The sequence below is a fragment of the Aspergillus fischeri genome, genomic scaffold, assembly GCF_000149645.3.
Source record: "Aspergillus fischeri NRRL 181 1099437636249 genomic scaffold, whole genome shotgun sequence".
NCBI lineage: Eukaryota > Fungi > Ascomycota > Eurotiomycetes > Eurotiales > Aspergillaceae > Aspergillus > Aspergillus fischeri.
Window position 1 is genome coordinate 1,467,836 of NW_001509770.1, and position 16,861 is coordinate 1,484,696.

The 16,861-nt window shown below is 50.3% G+C and overlaps 6 protein-coding genes across 6 annotated transcripts, besides 1 other annotated feature; 2 read left to right on the forward strand and 4 right to left on the reverse strand.

Annotated features, from left to right (window-relative positions):
• Positions 1–291: 291 nt before the first annotated feature.
• On the reverse strand, positions 292–1,059 carry NFIA_012400 (uncharacterized protein; the record flags this gene model as incomplete). The annotated part of the gene is made up of 1 exon (XM_001264447.1): positions 292–1,059. One exon carries the CDS (start codon positions 1,057–1,059, stop codon positions 292–294), a length of 768 nt encoding a protein of 255 aa, XP_001264448.1.
• A 1,651-nt stretch (positions 1,060–2,710) lies between these two features.
• NFIA_012410 (acyl--CoA ligase) lies at positions 2,711–4,603 on the reverse strand (the record flags this gene model as incomplete). Its single annotated transcript, XM_001264448.1, has 4 exons — positions 2,711–2,945; positions 3,000–3,103; positions 3,192–3,480; positions 3,543–4,603. The coding sequence occupies 4 exons, from the start codon at positions 4,601–4,603 to the stop codon at positions 2,711–2,713; spliced, it is 1,689 nt and encodes a 562-aa protein (XP_001264449.1).
• A 685-nt stretch (positions 4,604–5,288) lies between these two features.
• NFIA_012420 (nucleoporin) lies at positions 5,289–10,906 on the reverse strand (the record flags this gene model as incomplete). The annotated part of the gene is made up of 4 exons (XM_001264449.1): positions 5,289–6,638; positions 6,700–9,786; positions 9,843–10,779; positions 10,839–10,906. The coding sequence occupies 4 exons, from the start codon at positions 10,904–10,906 to the stop codon at positions 5,289–5,291; spliced, it is 5,442 nt and encodes a 1,813-aa protein (XP_001264450.1).
• A 478-nt stretch (positions 10,907–11,384) lies between these two features.
• On the forward strand, positions 11,385–13,673 carry NFIA_012430 (bifunctional anthranilate synthase/indole-3-glycerol-phosphate synthase; the record flags this gene model as incomplete). Its single annotated transcript, XM_001264450.1, has 1 exon — positions 11,385–13,673. The coding sequence occupies one exon, from the start codon at positions 11,385–11,387 to the stop codon at positions 13,671–13,673; it is 2,289 nt and encodes a 762-aa protein (XP_001264451.1).
• A 70-nt stretch (positions 13,674–13,743) lies between these two features.
• Positions 13,744–13,770: a microsatellite.
• Positions 13,771–14,148: 378 nt separating this feature from the next.
• Positions 14,149–15,226, forward strand: NFIA_012440 (BRCT domain protein; the record flags this gene model as incomplete). The annotated part of the gene is made up of 3 exons (XM_001264451.1): positions 14,149–14,587; positions 14,742–14,860; positions 14,909–15,226. The coding sequence occupies 3 exons, from the start codon at positions 14,149–14,151 to the stop codon at positions 15,224–15,226; spliced, it is 876 nt and encodes a 291-aa protein (XP_001264452.1).
• A 559-nt stretch (positions 15,227–15,785) lies between these two features.
• Positions 15,786–16,768, reverse strand: NFIA_012450 (snoRNA-binding rRNA-processing protein IMP4; the record flags this gene model as incomplete). The annotated part of the gene is made up of 2 exons (XM_001264452.1): positions 15,786–16,679; positions 16,763–16,768. The coding sequence occupies 2 exons, from the start codon at positions 16,766–16,768 to the stop codon at positions 15,786–15,788; spliced, it is 900 nt and encodes a 299-aa protein (XP_001264453.1).
• Between the last annotated feature and the right edge of the window lie 93 nt (positions 16,769–16,861).

Here is a 16,861-nt window from a genome sequence, read left to right on the forward strand (position 1 = left end):
ATCTGCCCTTCCCCTAGGATACTCCGATAGACATCTGGCATGAGAACAAGAAATTTTCGCTGAGAATCAAAACCTTTTTCAAATGGAATATGTATTGGGAAGATTGAGAACGTCAAAACATTATCGTTGAAACCATGCAATATCATCAGTCATAAATAACTTTATCTTCAAAACACACCGCCACCCAGGCTGATCTACCATAGATGAACTGACAAGATAACAAGAAGAAAACAGAGTCCGAAATGTGCCCAGAGGAGGTTCCGACCAACTTCACAGAGGGATCCTTCCACCTCAGCTGTATTCCACCATCACCCGCCTCCAGGAACGGGTGCCTTCTGCATCCACGACCTGAGGAAAGTGGACTGTTTGGTTTCGTCTCTTAGGTGGATGAAGTTCTTCGGAGCCTGGCAACTCATAGACTTCCTGTCTGTGAGTCTCAACGGGCCATGCAGCAGGTACTGTTGAAGCTTCGTCCCGGCGTTGATCCTCATTTTCTATTTTAGAACAGGCCGAAGCGAATGAGCCGACCAAGCCAGCATTCCTATCCGAGGTCGCTGGGCAATATTCATCGCGATCGGAGACGTTCCCCTCAGATACGGCCCTGGACTCGGACTCAGCAAGTGCAGGAGACTGCTGCAACTGGCCATCCTCTTCAGATGCCAATTTGCCTCTACTCGGTTGACATCCCAAAATAGAGGCAAGATAGCCACTTGACGGCAACGGTGCAAGTTGTGACAGGGGTTGCAGTATATCACAAGCCGAAGGCAAAGGGAAGCTTTTGTGCGACGGAGCCTCTGAACTGAGCGTACTCTGTTGCAGTTCCTTCGTCTGCTGCTCGCGACCATACTTCTCCTGCCTCTGGAATTGTGAATCCATCTCGCTCATAGGCAGTCCGTACTGCCCTTGTCGTCGACGTCTGATAAGCCGCGCTAGGCCTACGCTGCAGATCACTAAAAGAGCGGCAAATACGATCCCAAGTGAGTGTGCTTGCAAGACTATGGGTATGGCCCAGCAGTGATCTCCAGGGCTCATTGCCAGATGTGCGTTGTCCCCTTCCATGAAGCGGCTGTCCTCCGCCACCTCTTAACCTGGATCAGGATAAGTATCCTAATACCGTTGTCAACAAGCCTTATAACAAGGAATCTACCAGAAGCTGTGTAACACACCCCAAGGATAGATCAGCCCTCACGGGTATGTCTTGGGAAATTTGAAGGACAAGATGAGAAAGGAAGAGCAAGAGGATGGATGTTTGCCAGGCAGTGTTGACTGGAGTGTAGTAGACGTAAGAGTAAGCTACAAGAAGCACATCATCAGAAAAATGAAGCAAACATCCAGGTCTCTCGGGACGGCTCTCCTCGGCTTTATAAGATGAGGCTGATTGAACACAAGACACAGGAAGTTACATTCCGGCCACCCCATTTGATTCAGAGAGAAAGATGTCATTGTCTACTAGCCTGGGGCTTGGAAACGAATAGACTCCACAGATTAACCCAGATGACCATAAATATCGTGCGTCTCGTTCTCTCTGGCAATCTGGCCCGACGACTAAGAGAGGGGCCCATCCCGGTCCAGCTGCATTGTGATCAGCCACGGAACTGATGAAATGGATGAGGACACGGGAGGACAGACAAAAGGTCTCCCCACGTCCTCATAGGGCAGCTCCCTGGGGCAAGAATGCCTGGACTTCGGAAGCCTGGCAAGTTCAGCTGGTGTAGATGCGCCACCAGAAGGGGTGGGCTCAGAGCGTGGCGCCTGAAACAGAGGCTAGCGAGTAGGCAGTTCTAGCGACGATCACCTAAATCAGACTAAGTACTCACTAAGTTTGTGGTCTATGATCAATCTGACCATAATAGGTCGGCATTGGAGACCCATAGTTCTGGATCAACGATATAGTAGTCTAGATATCCGATGAGGCTGTCCCAGTCAGCCATTCCGTTGGCTGAGTTTAACTTTACAGTGTTGTAAGAAAGAAAAACAAGGAGACAGGTGATGTTTGGGAGGGGAAACCACGACACCAGTCACTTTCTCCTCCTCTCATCCTTCTCCTCAACCATCTTTCTCCCTTTTCCCCCTTCTATTCCAAAGAATTGAGTCCAGTTGTCTATAGTCATTTGAAGTTTAATGGATACTCCTTAGTGCAGGACAATGAGGTCCATGTACGTCGCTTCCGAGGTTTGTTGATAATTGGCCACATTGATCCAGTGTGGACGATTGTACACACCAATGAATCATTCAATAAAAATGGACCCAAATCAAAACATGTGCTAACAAAATTTTCACGCAGGCGATCCATATGACTCGCCATTATCGAGATTTGCCCGTTATATGAGCAAGCGGTGCCGTCGAGGGGCGAGAAAGTGGCCGCCTTTCGGTGACTCCGACGGAACAACTGTATCAATGTTGTTACCTTTCCAGTCGTCCATGGCGAAATTGGCTTCTGTTTGGACGTGGAGAACTTCCTTTCTGGAATACCGAGAATGTTTAATCGACTCTCCTGTCTCATGTATCTGACCTATTGACCCAACGACCTGGTCAGCCCGGAGAGCAGGCTATCTATGCGGATGCTTGATCCATCAAACTCTGTACAGATCTCAAGTATCCTGCACCAACCAGAACTCTGGGAGTGACAGTCGATCTGTATAAATATGCATGAACTGAGGGGCAAACTAAGCTAAATCATGTCAAAATGGAAAAACACCCAATCACCGTTCTATAGCTTAGCAGTGACCCCATTCTTTTGGGTCTCTTCTTTGGCTCTTTCTCGAAGCACTTTGCGCAAAATTTTTCCAGATGGGTTCTTAGGAATGGCGTCGACAAAAACTACCCCACCAGTTATTCTCTTGATCGCAGACACTTTGCCATCCATGAAGGCGACAATGTCGTCCGCGGCGGCGTCGTGTCCTGGCTTTAGCACAATATACGCTCGAGGACGCTCGTCGTCATTCCTATTCAGGTAACTAGCGTTAGCAATGGGTCTCATTAGTGGTCGATTTACTTACACTTGCACACCAATGACGGCAACATCGGCAACCGCAGGATGTTCCAGTAACAGGGCCTCCAGCTCTGCCGGTGCCACCTGGTTGCCTTTCACCTTGATCAATTCCTATCCGAAATCGGCACTGTCAGCTTACATATTTCCTGCAGAAGTCATGCACCATGGGTTGCAGTGCTGTGAGAGAGTTTGGGCTAACCTTCTTGCGGTCGACGACATGGAACCTCCCGAGGTCGTCCACGTATGCAATGTCCCCTGTTTTCAACCATCCGTCGGCCGTCTTGGTTTCCTTGGTTGCTTGGGGGTTCTTCCAGTAACCTTTCATGATATTTGGGGCTCGTACCCAGAGCTCGCCGCGTTGGTTGCGTCCATACTCTGTCACTCCGTCGTCGGCCATGATTTTCGCTTCACAGTTCGCATTTAACTCTCCAACTGACGCACTATAGCTCTTTTCAGCTGGGTTCCAGCCCAATATCGAACAGGTGGTTCTATTAGAGACATAATATTAGCTTGTCAGGACTCTTCGCAATCGAAATCGAGGAATCCATACTCGGTCATTCCCCAGCCCTGCTTGACATTAATGCGACCCGGTGGCCACAGGGCCTCAACCTCCTCGCACACTTCTCGTCCCAGGGGAGCTGCTCCACTTCCGATGGCCTCTACGCTGCTCAGGTCGTATTTTCCGCTCTTGACCGCAGGGTGCTTGGCCAATGCAACCACCACCGGGGGCACCAAGATAAGGTCTGAGATGCGGAACTTCTCCACATATTCGAGCATCTTGATGAAGTCAAACTTGGGCATAATGTAGACAGGCACTTCACGGCTCAGCGCAGCCGCGATAAAAATGTTCTGCGCCATAGCATGGTACATCGGCAAAAAGCACAGCCACCGCGCCCTGGCCGACCTCTCCTTCCAGTCAGGGTTCAGGTAAAACATGTAGTTGTACTGCAGCATGTTGGCAACGTAGTTCTTGTGCGTGATCTCTACTCCCTTTGGCCGGCCAGTCGTGCCGCTCGAGTAGTTCAGCGCAAGAGTTCGGTCAGCTTCCTCGGGCGTCGACAGCTCATCCCAGACAAACCCTCTCCCCTCCTCAACGGAAGCTACCAACTCCCCCCAGTAGCGGCACCCTTTCCTCCCTTCTCCCTGCCCATCAAAGATCGCATTATTGAACACAAACACCCGATCCCGGCTCAACCCGGCGATCCGGGCAGCCTCGATCCCCACATCAAGACTCACGTCCGCACAAAGGAGGAACAAAGCCCCGCTATCCTGCAACTGGAAAGCCAGCTCCCTCGCCACAAACGTCGGATTGGCACCCGTGAAGATTCCTCCAGCCATGATGATCCCCATGAACACGACAGGGAAGAACAGATCATTCCCGGAGAAGAGCAATATGCGGTCGCCGGGCTGCAGACCAGCTTTGCGCAGTCCAGCCGCGAATCGCTGGCTCCACAGTCGAAAGTCATGGGTGCTGAAGTAATGGGTATTTGGGCGGGCGGCTTCGGAGAAGCATCGCTGTGTTGACGAGAGAGGGTGCGTGGGCGACTTGAGAAGGAGTGAGGCGAGGTGGGTGTTTGGGATATCGACGTGATAGCGCGATTTGAAGGGCATCTTGAATATCTTTCTGTCCTGTGAAGTCTGAGACGGTTATCGACCTCGTACTCAAAGGATGTTCGTTGAGAATAGCAAGTGAGCAGAAAACTATATATACTCAGAGACCAGATACAGAGACCATTCACTGGCCCCAGTTATTTCCCCCTCGGAATACCCCGCTAAGCTCAAAGTAGTCCTAAAATGCCCCCTTCTATCTTTTGTGTCCCAATACGTAGCCTACATTCTTCATGATGCTAGCCTACGTCGCTGGCGTGTCCAGAGAAACAAAGCTCTCCCCGCATTTCCCCGCATCGCTTATTCCTTGCTCCGAGGCTCATCTCGGACCTCTCGGTATAGTCGGATCTTAGCTTTAATGCCATGGATATTGGAATTATGAGCATGGATCATGGGACGATTATTGGCAGAGACCGTATGTTGCGTTTCGGTTGTTCTTGATGCATGAGGAGACGGCACATTTATCCGTGAAGCTTATCTGATGTCAGTTAATTAGAGGATATGCTACGGAAAAACAAGGGGAAAGAAGACAAGAAAGATATATTCTACCCAGGATAATTTACACTCCATCCGATCCATCCCATAGAGCATGCTAGATCGAAGCAGAAGAAATGATACCCTGAAGATGCGAAGGTAAGAAACGTAGACTCGGCCAAAAACAGCTGGACCGCTCAATACATCATCATCATTATGCCTCCTCTCCTCCAAGGCAGACCAGGGCTGCCTGGAGTTCATTCACAATTTTCTCCTCCAGACGGTTCTCTGCGCTCGAGGCAGAGTTCACCGGCTTCTGTCGTGCCAGCTCCACTTCTTTTTCGCTCGTAGCGACAATTCGCGCGCGAAGACTCTGCCGACGCTCTAGCAATTCCTCAATATCTTCCTTAACCTGCGTCTTGTCCCACTTGAGGTCCTGGATAGACTGTGCATCTACCCCGGCACTGGGACCGGCTTCTCGGAAGCGGTTCAAGATGAAGGAAATGAGCGCAAGCGAGTATGCTTCGGATGCCATGCTCAAACAGATGCGTCGTGATGGAGAGCCTGAGCGGTCCGCAACGAAAGATTCGGACGCCCGCTTAAGATGCCCTTCAAATTGGTTTAGGAATGCAGCCACTTCGGGCGCGGTGCGGAGGACGTGGTACAGGAGATTCAAGCACAGTGGAAGGAATCCCGCTGTCCAGATGGTGTACAATCTGGGTACGGCGTCAAAAGGTCCAAAGCCTCGGGGTTGTTGCAAGACATTAGTCAACCGGCAGGTGGAAAGCCTCGTCAAGACCGCTTCGACTGCCAAATGTTCCGCTAGCATCGGCAGTGTTGACAGCTTGACAAGGAACAGAATACTGAGCTCTCCGTACACGGGATCCCCAGACACCGCTAGTTGATCCGCCCATGAGAACAGTGACATGGCGTGCCTAGCCGTGTCGTTATCTTCAATGTGGTACACAATGTGCTCGTATAAGCGATCCGCATTCTTGATTTGAAGCGAAGTCTGCAGGATAGCGGTCAGTAGAGCGAAATCCTTCGGCTCACACTTGTCCGGTTGGTCATGAAGATAAGTAGTCAACGACCGGAAACCGTGCGCAACGACGGTCTTCACAATCTCAATCACTAACGTCAGATCGGACGAGATCTCTGCTTTCCTGCTCGATGCTTCAAGCGCCGTCCGGGAGCTGCTGTCGAGGTGGAACTGCAGCGCAAGGAAGAGTACATTCAGAACTGAGCGATAGTATTCTGCGTCGTCGTTCACCAAGGCTTCTTCATAAGTTGCGCGGCGAGTGCGCAAAGCATCCCAAACGACTCTCAGCAAGCCGAAGACTTCAGCACCCTTTGCTCCAGCCTCTACCAGCCGCTGAAGTAAAGCCTGTGCAAATTCTACCCTTGTTTGCTGGATCTTCTCGAATATTGCTTCTTGCGGAACTCCCTTGATGTTGGCTTCGAGACAGCTCTGCACGACCGAAGCCATCGATTTTTGAACTTCACGGTCCGCCATGAAGTCCGTACAATGCTCCGTCGCGAAGAACTTCCAGCTATGGAGGAGGCTCTATACAAAAATGATCAGGAATCTTCTCATTAGTACGGTAAAAGTTCACCACTGTACGTACCACCTGTGCCTCGACCAATGACAGATTGATGTTGGCTCGTTCGAATTCCTCGGCAAATCCTTGATTCTTAGTCCCTGACCAAGCGAAGTCATAAGAAAGAAGCTTGTCTCCTAATTGAATGTCGTAATAGTAGTCACGGCCCAAAGAGCGAGGCTGCAGAGATGTCCTCCTGAAATCGGCGAGCTTGCAGCCAGAATATCTCATCTCGAAATTCCTCTTCAAATTGGCGTGTAATGATGTATTATAAGCAGAGACATCGACTGCGTCTTTCGAGTACCAAAACACAAGCGGAATCAATGTCTTGTAAAAAGTCCGATCCTGCATATCCTTGGCCGAGTGAAGGTAGACAGCACAAAGGTCAGCAACGACAGCGGCAATTCGCGTAGCGAAGATCTGATCCTGAACCGGTAATGATGGAATTTTCAATTTCGAGACATAGTTGACAAGGCTGTTAAAAAACTGAGGGGTTTTTCGCAGCTCTGGTGTGGCCCAGGGCCAATTCTCCTGAGCACACGAAACAAACTCCAGCAAGGAAAGTGCTGCGCGAAGATCCATTTGTTCAATGTTCGAAAGCATTCCAAGGGCGATTTGGAGAAAGGGCGTTCCCCTCATGGTAGGCCCGCCCCTAGCCTCTGTTTTCTTCATTGTCTGCCGGGCAGACGATCCAGTGAGGATATACACCGCGAGCCACTGCTGACGCTTACTGACGATTGTGGATAGGAAGTGCCATACCGCTAAGTGTAATTTCTGATCACTCAACGGTTTGTCGAACTGTGACAGAACGTCGAGGAAGAGGCAGGAGGACTCCGCTCCAAGGTGTCCGACCAAGGACGGGGGTTCATTCGCGGAGTCGAGAGCTGCACCGGAGATTAGGATCTCAAGAAGTAAGATGACGGGTAAGCGGTAGGCATCGAGCAACGAATATAGTTTGACGAGAACGGGAGTGGCCTTGAATAGTTGGTCCTCTAGTAGCGAGGTTGGTTGCTCCAGATACCGGGCGGCCTCCAATAGTCTGGTTGTTAACTCCAATGTCGATCTCACCTGCTTCTCCATCAACACGAGGTAGCGAAGATGTAAAGTAGCCGGCGTCTGAAGGCCGTCAACGATCAACCGAAGGATTGGACTGAAAGGCAGGTCTGCCTTGGACTGTGGTCGTAGCACATCCAGAAGATATGTTGCGGATGAGGAGAAAACGCCAGTAACCTTCGAATCCAGTTTGGTAGAATCGTTCGTCCCATAGGTATAATAGATGATCCTTTCGAAGGTCTTAGCAAGAGTGGCATTGATCTCGAGCCTTTGTTCCGGGGCGTTGAAACGCCAGTCGATGTTGCTGTTGAACACCTCTACCATTGTCCGCACAAAATTCAATAAGATACCTCTCATGATATGAGTTGGTACGCCAGAGGTCCATTCAGAGGCAGCCGTCATTTTTCCAGACAAGTTGTTCGGGCATTTCCTCACCATCGCGCGCGATGCTGCGTCGTCCACGACAGCCTGGAATAATTTGACACACTCAAGCAGGAATGGATAATCTCCCGATGTCACTTCAGTCGCGGAAACGATTGCGGTCATGACGCCGCCCTTGCCGTCTGACCCGAGTAGACTGCTCCGAGCAAGCAGAGGCCATACCCTTCCAGGTAAAACCAGTGTAAGTGCACGAATGAAGCGTAAGCAGGCGATGACCGACTCTACTTTGCTGTCAAATCCAGCCCTCGGACCGATATTGTGCAGACTGCGCTCGAATATATCGAAGATCAACGATATAATATCGCTTTCGCGAGCCAATCCATCGCTTGCAACCTCCAAAATACGTTTGGCGCCAGAGCCTGCCTCATTTGGCGTTGGCTGAACCCATGCGGCAACAAGTAGGTCCGCCACAAGACCTATAATCTCCGCAACGTTGTCTTCTTCCACGCCGGATGAGTACCCACCGTTTTCATTCCATTCTTCTAAGTAACTCCCGAGATAACTCAGGCAGGAATATTCATGATACCACATAATCACTGCTGGCTTCGCTTCGGATATCACTTGTCCTAAAGTTGATGAAGGTACATGTGATGAGCTTGTGACAACCAGAGCATTGCTTGATTCGTGGTCCATAATTTGCCTCGCCGTCGACGACTCGAAGATCGCCAGGGGCTGTGTGAGGGTGACAAGATTGGCATTTTCATCTTCACGGATTGTTTCATATCCCTGAAATTCGAATGGCACTATCTGTGTGAAGGTGTCCATATTCTCCATCTCGCTGAGGATTTGTGGAATGCCCTCCTCGTTCACCATGTCTTTGCTAATGAGCGCTCGGCAGAGCTTCAAGAATGGCACCGTTTCGTATGGAAACCGTGAGCGTGCGAGACGGAAAAATTTGTCCATTAGGAAATCATCGTTCATGAAAATCCATCGCGGGTCGGTAGCGGCAGAGAGAGACTGTGAAGAACAAAGTGATTTTGTGGGAGGCCCATTGAGAATCGCCAAGACAGAGCCAACGATCTCGGGGGTATACTCCACGTAAATCCTCACGACGCGAATGAGATCCAGAAGTACCACTCGTGTCCACCGTTCTGTAAGGATGTCGTCGACGGCTGATGTTGAACCAACGTTGGTGGCCAAAGCGACTATCACTTCGAACATCATGTCCTTCATAGCATCCGAAGTCAAAAGGGCGATCGAGTCCTCAGCTGTGCAAGTGGGAGACCGTGCGCATTCAAGCAACTCCTCGTACAAGGAGAGCTCTGAAGCTCGGCCTGAATTTGAGTGGGGGGTATTTGATTGAAAGGAATCCACCGCGCTGTGGAACTGTTCCAGCTCCCGAGTCTCTTTGTCGCTAAGTGCCAGCTCTCTCAATGTATGTAGAAGTAGACCCCACGAGAATGCTGCGGGATTTGCAGTTTTAGATTCAAGCCCGACGGTTACAAATATTTCGTTCAACTGGCCGATTTCGCCCTTGGAAAGAAAATATGGCGACTGGGAAGGTGGTGTTGATTTGTTGATGATCGAGGGCATGGCCAGTGGTAGCTTCATGAACGCAAGGGTTGTCAGAGCGACGAAAGCCTGTAGCGGTAAGAGTATCTCCAAGGGGTTTTGGCAAGGCTTTAACGGTCAGTCATGGAGTCACGATAATCGTGGAAGTTCAAAACATGACTTACTACTTGGACTGATTCCAGGAAACTGTAATCACCCATGACACGGAGCCAAGATACCAATAGTTCAGCAGTGGGAATCTCGGCCGATGCCTGAAGTTGGAGGAAGAGCATTTGTGTGACGTGCAGGACCTCTTCAATAAGGACCGTCCTCCACATGTTCTCTACTGCTTCGTTGCTCTCAGCGACACCCAACCAGCCCCCATCTCCTTCTAATGCGGAAAGTCGATCTTTGATGGCCTTGATGCAGGCTTCCACAAAGGACCGCCATTCGCTGCCTGCAGATTTCTCTTGAAAGACGGCTGCACTTAGCTTGCGCAAGGATTCGGTGCGATCACTGACATGAGAAGCGGGAGGAGCAGTATCATTCTGAGAGCTGTTGTGGAGGGACAATGCGAGCAGTTTGCGTGCTGTCTTCAACAGATGGCTTCTCTCAGATAGATAAAGGTTGCGCAATCTAAGTCGTCTATTTTCCTCGGACAAGAAATCGGAGTCGTCACCAGCCTTCTGTCGCAGAACTTCACTCAACGCAGGCCCTGCAAGCGACGCACGTAAATTGTCGATCCCAGCGGCACTCTGTAGGCTAGTTGATTCCTCCTCAGTAAATCTAGCTAGCAAGCGCGCAGCAGGACGATCCTGCCATTCCAGAACCGTGATCCGAAGAGCGGTTATCTCGTCGATCCCAGCCTTTTGACTCAACCACAGGGTATCCGCTTTGATTTCTTTCAGATCGTAAGAAACTTGGGCAGTTGTCTCTGCATGGATTGCCGCTGTCTTGGACTCGAAATCGGCCTTTGTCTTTGCCGAAGGCGACGAGAACGGATTCAAGCTATTTGAAAGCAGGCGAGTGCTCTCTGGATGCGAAAGGAACGCATGGAAGCTGCCTGTATCGTCGACATCATTGTCAGGGTCGCAGGTATAGATGAACGCTCTTCTCCAAGATCTAAGAGAAAGTATATTAACACCGATCACTTTTCAATTGTACGGACAAAACGCGCATACAGAAGCTGGACGTCCCCGGAGAAGCACTTGTCCAGGGACGGGAAATAGGCCTCCGGGATGGGAGCCATTTGGCAAGACAATTTATAACATTATAGGTACCAATAGGATATAGGAAGGAGTCGCGTGACGGATAAAGATAGAATTCGAATGAGAAATCGAGCCAACTGAAGGTCAAATCAATGCAGCTCAGAGCTTTAGCTCCAGGCGGGCGCTCAAGAATATTATTGAAGGAGCCTTTTGGCTGGAGGTCAACAATGTATACCTGTTCGGGATTAGCGCCAGGCGGTGAGGCAGACTATTTGCGCAGTTTGACAAACAAGCCCGATTAGGAAATTTTGACCCCCCTGCATCGGAGGACTTTGGTGAGTCAAACAGCGTGATTATTCTCCGTATTACTCTTAGTGACACAGGCACCCCTTGATTGATCTGAAGCAGGTGAGATTTCCCTTCCATCTCTGGTAGTTCAAGCGCAAATCTGACGCAGACTTTGTTCATCTTCCTCATAGTGAAAGCGACCTTGAATCGTTCCTGCTCCAAGTCTCAATCATGGCGAACTCCGATCTCGTTGACCATTCTCCCCGCCATCCCACCAAAGCCGCACAGCTGGCCAGTGCCTCGAATGTCATTCTCATTGACAATTACGATTCTTTCACCTGGAACGTATACCAGTATCTTGTTTTAGAGGGAGCCACAGTCACGGTTTTTCGCAATGACGAGATCACCTTGGAAGAGCTGATTGCCAAGAAGCCGACTCAGCTGGTCATTAGTCCCGGCCCAGGCCATCCAGAAACAGATGCCGGTATCAGTAATGCGGCCATTAAGTACTTCGGTGGGAAAATACCTGTATTCGGTGTTTGTATGGGACAGCAATGTATGATCACGTCTTTTGGTGGAAAGGTCGACGTTTTCGGTGAAATCCTGCATGGCAAGACATCGATACTGAAGCATGACGGTAGAGGTGTCTATGAAGGCCTGCCTCCTGCGGTTGAAGTGACTCGATATCACTCGTTGGCTGGAACGCACGCGACTGTCCCAGACTGTCTGCAAGTTACATCAACCGTCCCATTGAACGATGGCAGCGGCAAGGACGTGATAATGGGAATCAGACACAAGCAATACGCAGTGGAAGGTGTCCAGTTCCACCCGGAAAGTATTCTTACGGAGCATGGCCGCACCATGTTCAGGAACTTCTTGAAGCTTACAGCAGGGACCTGGGAGGCCAACGGCAAATCCTCATCCGGCTCGGCCACGGTGAACGGCAGCGCACCAAAGGTAGACAAGAAGTCTTCCGTTTTGAATAAGATCTATGATCATCGAAGAGCAGCCGTTGCTGTTCAGAAACTGATTCCATCACAACGTCCCGAAGATCTTCAGGCTGCCTACGACCTCAGCCTCGCGCCACCTCAGATTTCATTTCCTTCTCGCCTCAGACAATCACCCTATCCACTATCGTTGATGGCAGAGATCAAGCGGGCTTCTCCATCCAAGGGTATGATTGCGGAGACGGCATGTGCTCCGGCTCAGGCCCGACAATACGCCAAGGCTGGAGCTAGTGTCATCTCGGTTCTCACTGAGCCAGAGTGGTTCAAAGGCAGCATCGACGATCTGCGAGCCGTCCGTCAGAGCCTGGAAGGCTTGCCCAACCGGCCCGCTGTCCTTCGGAAAGAGTTCATTTTTGACGAATACCAGATCTTGGAGGCACGTCTAGCTGGTGCTGATACCGTCCTGCTCATCGTGAAGATGCTGAGTGTTGAGCTTCTTACGAGGCTTTACAATTACTCCCGCAGTCTTGGAATGGAGCCTCTCGTCGAGGTCAACACTCCAGAAGAGATGAAAATTGCTGTTGAACTGGGCGCCGAGGTGGTGGGCGTCAACAACAGAGATTTGACAAGCTTTGAAGTTGATCTGGGCACTACGAGTCGGTTGATGGACCTGGTGCCTGGAAGCACCATCGTCTGTGCTCTCAGTGGTATCTCTGGACCGAAGGATGTGGAGGCTTACAAAAAGGATGGTGTCAAAGCTATCCTTGTCGGCGAGGCGCTGATGCGGGCCCCGAACACATCTGCCTTCGTTGCAGAACTTTTAGGGGGAAACTCCGAAAATAACTCTAAGTCGGCGCCGGGCTCACGGTTGGTGAAGATCTGTGGAACTCGGTCGGAAGAGGGTGCACGTGCTGCTGTCGAGGCTGGGGCAGATCTGGTTGGCATTATCCTCGTGGAAGGTCGTAAACGATGTGTACCCGACGATGTCGCTCTGCGCATCGCTCGGGTAGTGAAGTCGACCCAGCGCCCTACTGTCCAGCCTGACTCCACATCACCCGCCAATACTTTTTCCTCCGACTTCTTTGATCATTCTACCCGCGTCCTGCGTCATCCAACGCGGGCTCTGCTTGTGGGAGTGTTCCAAAATCAGCCATTGGCTTACATCCTGGACAAGCAGCAAAAACTAGGTTTGGACGTCGTGCAGCTGCATGGGTCAGAACCCCTCGAATGGGCCAGCCTAATCCCTGTGCCCGTCATTCGTAAATTTGCATTGGATGAGTCTGGTATCGCACGCAGAGCTTACCACAGCTTGCCTTTGCTCGATTCTGGTGCAGGTGGCTCTGGTGAGCTTCTCGATCAGTCGCATGTTCAGAAAGTCCTTGGTGGCGATGATGGGCTACGAGTGATTCTGGCGGGTGGCTTGGACCCTTCCAACGTTGTTGATACCATCAAGAAGCTGGGAGACTCTGGACACAAAGTGGTTGGGGTCGATGTGAGTTCTGGTGTGGAATCTGATGGTTCACAAGATCCTGCCAAGATTCGCGCTTTTGTGCAAGCTGTGAAAACCTTTTGAGGCTTAATGCAGAAAGCTCTTTGCCTTGCTCTGTGGCATAAGTCTAGTGCCACTCTTCTATGATGAGTTGATGACTCTTTCATGACTCTTTCATGACTACGGAGTACAAGGCTTACATTCTCCAAGATCATGTCTCACTCATACCTTATCTCGGGTTCACTTTCGGGTTACATATATCTCATTATTTCTGGGTTCAGAAACATATCTGTCTTTTCTGAAGCTCCTCTACATACTCCTAGCAGTTTCACTGAAATGAATACATTTGGGTAACCTCATTGCCAATTCATATCTTCCTGAGGGGTAGTAACACATCGCATACATTTCGTCAGCCGTGATAGTGTTACAAAACTACATTACTTCATGCTTCCTCCTTCTCATCACTAACACATCCGCTGTGCTCTCTGCTCTTGATCTTGGCCCCTGATTTTATTGTCGACGTCACCAAATCCAAGTTATCACCTCGCCTCTAGAAACCATGGGAAAGACATTCAAAAATATCCACGCTTGTGCCATTGGCAGGTTCCCTGTCAACGGAGATAAGGTCCCACAGTGGATACTGGCCCATGGAGGGACCTTTTCGAAGGACGTCACCGAGGATATTACGCACTTGATTACCACGAGGGAGACCTTCGAAAAGAATGTCGAAGCAGGTATGGCACCCACTATTCCGTTTTGCAGCCGAGACTACGCAATTACTAAGGTTGCCGATGGAGCAGTTCAGAAAGCCAAGCTTCTGGAAACAGTCAAGATTGTAACCTATGACTGGCTCGAGGACTCTTTGCAGTCCAAAACCCGTAAGCCGAAGCCCGAGGGAGCCTATCTTTTGGCGAATGTCCCGAACAAAGAGAAAAAGAAGCAGAGACGAGCCGTAAAGGTCCAAAGGAGGCAGTTGAAGGCCAAGGACAAGTCATCGGGTACGTATGGTCATAATAGCGCTGATGCTTCAAGATAGTGACTGTAGTCAAGCATCTGGAAACGATTCGTCCACCCCAAAGCCTCGAACCCGCAAGGGGAAAGCGTTAACTGCAGGTATGTCTCCTTAAAGGGTGTGGTTATGCGTTCTGACAGACTCCAAATATCAAGCGAACTATCACGTCTATGTTGACCAGGCCACTGGGGAGACATACAGTGCTACTATTTACCGCCAATTGTCTCGGAATAATACACGCGAGAAATTCCAGATCAAGGTCGGTCCCTGCCTCATCATGATCGCAACATAAGCTGATACATTGTAGGTTCACGAGTCAAACGGCGTTCCTCACACTTACGCGACGCAAGCCAAGTACAGTCGTACCGGAAAGTCCACTGACGAGATTCTCGCGCTTCCCGGCAGTGACCAGGACACTGCCATAGCAGCATTCACAGACTTCTTCGCGGCCAAGACGGGAAAGAACTGGGAGAATCGACTGGATGGGATCCCTATGCCTCCGAAGCAGGACATCGATGGAAAGGAACTTCCGGCCCATGATGGCTGGTTCTACTATGAAACCGGCAGATCTCTTCTTTCGAACTTTCTTCGCCAGGGGGAGGCTCAAAGTTCTGCAACGTGCTAGGGTGCTAAGCAGATTGCTGTCGGCTCGAACAGCGATGACCATAGTCCTTTGACGCCGTCGGATAATAAAGACGGATCTGTGGAAGATCAAGCCTAATCTGCGCCCAGGGTGTTCTGAAAGACAACAGTCACTTCTTTCGAGGCCATACGATTGCCGCATTCATCGGGGCGAATATTCTTCATCTACCTGGAAAATCGTTGCCACTGTTGGGAACTCGGCCTCCTTAGGGTTGCGCTACTGGTCTCACCTAGGCGATGATATTCTCGTTCTCTTTCTATCGAGCTATGGGGCAGTCCTGTTGATCGGTCCAGCTAGCCTTGCTATCTCCTAACGAACAGCTTCACAGTCGAGGATTCGTCATTTCTTAGGTTTTTGCAGAAGGAGTTGAAGCGAATTTGAGTTTCTTCTCATGGGTATAACCAATCTAATGAATAATGATGCAGTGCTACCAAACATCAAGCACTTTGATCCCTCCTAAACACCTTGTGCGCCAAGTAAACTTTTTGCATCCGTAAGAATTATACATAGAGTCACTGCCTTCGGTCGATTTCCCAAATGCTCACAGATAGTCCTTCTTCTTGCTCGTTCTTGTGTACTGCGTGAGAGCCCATTCAACATCACCACTCGAGCCCTTCTCCAGCGAGCCGCCACGGATTTCGAAAAGTCTCATTGTCATCCGCGGGCCAACCTCAGCCAACTCAACATCCCGGTACCCAGTCTTAACGAAGACATGGTGTCGAACCTCGATATTATCCTCCTTGTTCACGAAGGTGACAACACGATTGCCGACCTTACCGGCCTCACGAGGTGGGAACAGGTGCTTCAGAATCTGAACCACACGAAGACCAAGCTTCGTTTTAAAACCCTCAAAGATTAGGTGAGGGTAGCTCTCCGAAACAGTCCCACGGGCCGCATTGGGAATATCTGCACGGAGAACGACGTTGTGCAACGAGAAACTGGCTGTCGGGCCATGAGGAAGATGAGAGATGGTCATCGCGGTGGGTGTTCCACGGTGTTCGTGTAAGAGAACCATGTCTGTCAGCGCGGCTGCATTTGCGCTCGACACGAGATCGGGAAGGACAAGGTTACCACGATTAAGGCGAATTGATGTGGGTAGAAGCAACCGGATTTCTTTCGCAAATGTTCCTAGACGAACGGAGGGTGACCGGGAGGTGGTGACAATCGGACGAGGGTCAATGATACCAGACGTGAGAGCGTATTCATCGTCGAGGTCAGCATAGTCGGTATCTTTGTTCTCCTTGTTGGGCGTCTCTAATGATTCATCGTATTTGAAGTCTTCACGGAGCTTCTTGTCATTCGCTATTGAGGGGTCAAGAGTCTTTCCGGTGGCCAAAGAAGCCTTGAGTTGAGCTCTCTTTTCGGCGATAGAGGCATCGCGGAGAAGCAGAGCTCTCCGATAGAGATAGTCTCGACGCTCACGGGCTTGACGGCGCTAGGTGTCTGTCAGAATCTTTCTGTGATTTTACAAAAAGTAGAAAAATCCCGCCAATATATATGCGAGCGACATATACTTACCAGCATCTTTTTCAGCGAATTCTGGAGTAGTCTGTATGATTGCTTGTCGAGATCTGGTCCGCCGAACAACTTTTTTTTCTCCAAAAGAGCTGCGCCACT